The 5,473-nt window shown below is 33.1% G+C and overlaps 1 protein-coding gene across 1 annotated transcript; it reads left to right on the forward strand.

Annotated features, from left to right (window-relative positions):
- Positions 1–1,586: 1,586 nt before the first annotated feature.
- Positions 1,587–2,135, forward strand: LOC140842953 (uncharacterized). Its single transcript, XM_073211162.1, has 2 exons — positions 1,587–1,834; positions 1,925–2,135. The coding sequence occupies exons 1-2, from the start codon at positions 1,587–1,589 to the stop codon at positions 2,133–2,135; spliced, it is 459 nt and encodes a 152-aa protein (XP_073067263.1).
- The last annotated feature ends 3,338 nt before the right edge of the window (positions 2,136–5,473 follow it).

Consider the following 5,473-nt stretch of genomic DNA (forward strand, 5'->3'; position numbering starts at 1 on the left):
GTACAAATTAGAATTACACAAGTAAAAAATATTAATTTTATAGTATAGTTTATAATGTATTTTTATTCTTATTAATTCAAATAGAGTTTTTTTTTTGAAATTTATTAAATTAATAAATTCATTTGAATTTATTTATTGTAATAAAATAATAAAAAAATACTAAAATAATTATTGAAATTTAATCCAATATAAAATGTATATTTTAAGATAATATTTTTGAAATAAAATCATAATAAATTTTTTATGATTGTATGACATTATATCTTAGTTTTCCCTCCAGTCATGAATACTGTAAATATCTTACTCTACGTAGGTGGCTATATCATTATTGAAGATGTGAAGTTTGGATATATCATCCCTGCAACTAGGTCCATGAAATCCCACGGTCTATTACATTTTCCGAATTGGTGAATATGTGCATCGCATCCTACGGATCGACCCATAGAAATTCTGCATCAAATCGTCAACGAAAATATTCTTACAGTGAATTGTTTCGTTATACTGAAGAGCATTTATATATTACAGATGATGATAGTCTACAATGTATGTTTGATTTGCCCATACTAGATTGCTTGTCTTTTATGTTGAATCATCTCTAGTGTTACAAATGTAAGTGAATATGATTTTGAGGCAGTCATGCTAGTAATAATGCAAAGTTTGAGAACAATCGGTTTAAATCAAGCATGACCTTCTACTTATCACATTGATGAACATTCAACTCAGACATATTATGGGATTACCACCCGGCCCTGGGATCACCAACTCATGTTTTCCACCGAAGAATATTATGTATGGGGGACAAATAGAACACGACAAAGTAATTTTACTTCAGGGGTTTGGGATCATCATATCATGTTTCCCTCAGAAGTTGATGTTGCATGGGGTCAAATAGAACATAACAATGAGATTTAATTTCATCGAGTCATGAAGAAAATACCACAATTGTTGGACCTTTTGATAGTTCTACTAAGGTTGCAAATATTTTCTCCTCAATTACATAACACATGCCTGAGCAAGAGGATTTTTTTGGAGACAGTTCGCATCATGTAATGAGTAGCGATGATGATTTGGATGCTCCCTCGATTAATGGAAAAGATGATGAACATGTTGACAATGCAAATCAAAGCAAATCGTCGCGTGTGCCAATATCCGTAGCAACACTTACACAAAAGTTTCCTATTGCACTAGAGAAATAGTTACGTGAAATTCCTCAATTTTTCAATGAAGTATATAACGAACAAATTCCATTTCCATTTGGTATTCTTTCTGCATCCCGAACAAATTTTTACAATCCTGACATGCTAGAGCTCGTTGTCAAAATGGTTTTTAAGAGCAAAAATGATTTAATAACTTTCGTGAAGAATTTTTCTGTTCGAGTTTTAAAACATAAATATATCGTAGTCCAAATTTCACCAATAATTTGGAAGTTCAAATGCAAGAACTGGTCCGAAGATGGCAATTGTGAGTGAGAACTTCAAGCATCATTGAAACAAAAATTAGGCTATTTAATGTTCACAAAGTATTGTAATGATCACATATGCATATGCATCCAAGTAGGTATATATCACCACAACCTTGACGTCAACATGATAACCAACACACATTTGGGAATCGTGCATTGTGATCCTGCATACGAGATAAAGTATTCGCAAGAAAGCATTAAATCAAAATATGGGTATGATATATCGTATACTAAGGCATGGAAGAGTTTGAAGTACGTGGTGGACATCGTTAATGGCAAATGGGAAAGCTCTATATCTTTACTTCCTAAATATATGGGTGCTCTATCAAAGTACAATCTAGGAACTATTATAGAGTTGAAGCACCTTCGAACGTATGACCATCCACTTAAAATTTTGAACTTTGTATTTTGGCCCTTCAAACCATGTATAGATTGTTTTTGACATGGTCGCAATATAATTAGTGTAGATGGTACCCATATATACACCAAGTATAAGCAAAAACTATTCACAGCATTAACTTTGGATGCTAATAACCAGGTTTTGCCTCTAGTATTTGCACTTGTTGATGAAGAAAATTACGATTCTTGGCGTTGGTTCCACGGTAATGTTGCACGACATTTTACAAGAGGTTGCAGAGATGTGTGCGTTATATCTGATAGGCATTCGGTATAACAAGTACGGTGCAAGATCTCACTGACTTCAAACCTCCTCACGTATCGATCGTTTTTGTTTGACTCTTATTATTATATTAATAATAACATATTTACTGATTAGTTATAATATATCACATGCATTCTAGATAGTAAAGAATAATCGATAACCGAAAGCTAATTGATCCATATGAGTCATATATGGGGCAGTACTAATATAGATCAGTGTCCAAAACCTAAATAAATGCAGGTATGAAAATGTAATATTACATAAACTTCCAATATTTAACATGTTTTCGATCTTCAAAACTCTTGAAAATCTAGGCATGTCATCTTCAAATATTGATCACCCACTAAATCTAATATTTAAAATAAATTTCCATGGTATATTATACAAATTTAGGGATGAGAATGGGCCAAAAACCATACCCACTTTAAATAATTATCAAATAATTAAAAACACAATACATAAAATATCCTAACATACGCTTAGCAAATTGCTCTTGGGTCTCTATCATCATTTTATGGTATAATATCAAATATTTTATTAAATACATAATATCACATGTTATCAACAAATCATGTATCTAATAAATTATCACTAACCGTCATAATTAATAAGTTAAACAAACATTTTTATTTACCTTCAATTAATTAAATTTCTTGTAAAACAATTTTTACTAAAATTGATTATAATCCAATTCTGATTTATTTTTTTATAAAAAAATCCGTAATTTTATTAAAAATCTATTTCTAGGGTAAATGCGACCATATTTTCATAAAATATCAATCTAGCCCAAATTTTTTTGAAAATTAAGAAAATCACCTTGGGCCCAAAATATTCGAGCATATATTGGATAGGGCTGCCCGAGAATATCTCAGATAACCTGCCCCCGACTACCTGCGTGCTGGTCTGTAGAACCCGTTAAATCAGACTACGTATAAGCCATGCATAATTTTTAGTATTTAAATTTACAAAAATGATTTCTTGATTATTTAAAGTATTTTTAAAGTTGTTAGTCATGATTATTTATTTTAAATCCCATAAATTTAGTTTTATCTTTTCAGTTAAATATGTGAGGCCGGACTGGAGTGAGAGTATTGTGATAAAATTTAATATTAAGAAAAAAATTCCTAGAATTTATTTAAGATAAATAATAATTTAATTTAATGTAAAAGAAAGTTTAAAGAATTATTAAATTAATTAGAGATAAGTAGTAAATAAGTTCCTTTTGTCCAAGAATTTAATTAAAAGCCTAAATTAAAATATGTGACCAATTGAGATAAGTTAATCTAGACTTATTTTATTTAAGAAATTGTAACTTAACATGTTAGTAAATTTAATTTAAAAATTAGCCATGCATGCAAGATAATTATCATTCTAAATTAAATTATTTATTCACTAAAATACTTAATGAGTAGATAAAACTCTAAAGATTTAAAATACAATATTTAAGCAATATTTTTCCCTCCCATTATCTCAAATTTTCTGCCATCCCTTCCTAGATTGAATTAAATTTGACATCTCTTCATTTTATATCTTTCTTTATCTCATTCTTGGTAGATAATTCCTTCATTTTAATCACTAATAATTATTGAATTAAGCAATATTTCCCTACATTATTTTTTTTGTAAAAATCGGCCATCACCCTTTATAGATTCAAAATATTTGACAACTCATTTCTCTTGATTCATTTCCTTAATCCATTCTTAGTAGATAATCCCCTCACCATTTAATCTTCAACAATTAAACAATTAAGCAATTTTTCTACCCTAGTTTGAATGATATTTTCGGCTCTGTCACCTCCTAATTATCTTTCAAATACCTTGATATCCTAATCATTTCCTTATCTCTCAAACAACTAGGATAGCAAGATTCATTTTTCATCTCAACTCTCCCATTTAATTAGTAGATTTTCCCTTCATCCCTAACCATGTTTCCTCCTCCATATTCTCGAAATTTCAGTGTCCTTCAGCTAGAGAAAATCGTGAGTTCTTGAGAGTAAAATTAAGAGAGAAAACAAGAAAGAAGCAAAGCAACTCCGTCTCCACCGCGCCGTGTCGTCATTTGATTTGTTTTCTTTTCAAAACAAATTTCCAGGCATGTATATACATTTCTTTTCTCTTCAATCAAGTTATATAAATAATTTAAAACATTACACGTACATGAATCATGAAGCAAAAATCGATTTGATTTTTGGACAGCAACTTCGAAAAACATGTACAGAATTTTCGGCTCTTCCCACATGCACTTCGCGTTCTTTGTTGTTTTTGTGGTTGCAGGGTTGGATCGATTTCCAGGGACTCAAGGCTGCTTTTATACCTGATATAGGGTGTGCTAGGAAGGGAGTTGTCCATTGGTTTCAGCCCTTTCCCCCCTTGCATTACGTTTTGGACAGCAACTCCCCAGCATGTCATTTTGTGTCTCGATTTGCATGTTTATTGTCTAAGGTAAAGATTCAGATCTTGGCTGCCCTACGAGATCTAGCCATGGTTAGAACCTCTCCATTTTATGTCTAAGACGTGACCAAGTCAGCCTTTCAAGGCTTGGTCCATGGTTCCCTCGGTTTTTAAATAAAACAAGACAAGTGCCCTTCGATCCCCTTTATTTTTCCTGCATGTGTAGCTTTCGATTTTAGGGGTGATGTGGATCTTTGTTGGCTTTTTAGCCCTTAGCCACGGTTCACACAATACCTCATGGGGTCTAGATCATGCCATGGCCGATCCTATGGCCACTGGAATGATACATGACGACAAGAACAAGCGAAACGTCCCACGCGTGCAGTTTGGTTCTCGGTTGGAAGCGTGGTGATGTTTCTGGTGTTGCTTGGATTGTGGCTAGCCCAGGGCCCTTAGTCATGATTCAAGCCACACCTTAGGATGTTGGTAAGAGGCTCTGGTTGGTGGTTCAATCCCCAATGGCCAATAGTCTCGAAAACGAAGCAATGCAAGCACAAGCGCTGTTGCTGTAATTGGACAGCAGCTTGGGGCTCGGTTCAGAGGGGTCGTTTGAGTTCTTGTTTGGCTTTTAGCCTATGACTTTGGACTGGACAGTACCTCATTGAGTTAGGAAGGTCATGTTTTTGGCCGTTAGTGATTCGGTTAAGTTTAGAGGTCGTACGAGAATTTACGGTGCAATGTGCCAAAATGACTCTCGAAAGAGCGTTTCTTGTTTTTGGCCTTCATTCACCAAATTTCGACTTGTACAAATTTTCAGAGCTTTATTTCATCATTTTAGGTGTATTTTAATCATGAATAAATGATGGTTCGATGTTGGTTCGGGTTGGTACGGAGTCATGGTTAGAAATTTATTTGTAGGTCTAGTTGGCCCCGTTTTTGGGTTCAATGACTAAGTTATTT

Source organism: Primulina eburnea, chromosome 10 (assembly GCF_022965805.1).
Source record: "Primulina eburnea isolate SZY01 chromosome 10, ASM2296580v1, whole genome shotgun sequence".
NCBI lineage: Eukaryota > Viridiplantae > Streptophyta > Magnoliopsida > Lamiales > Gesneriaceae > Primulina > Primulina eburnea.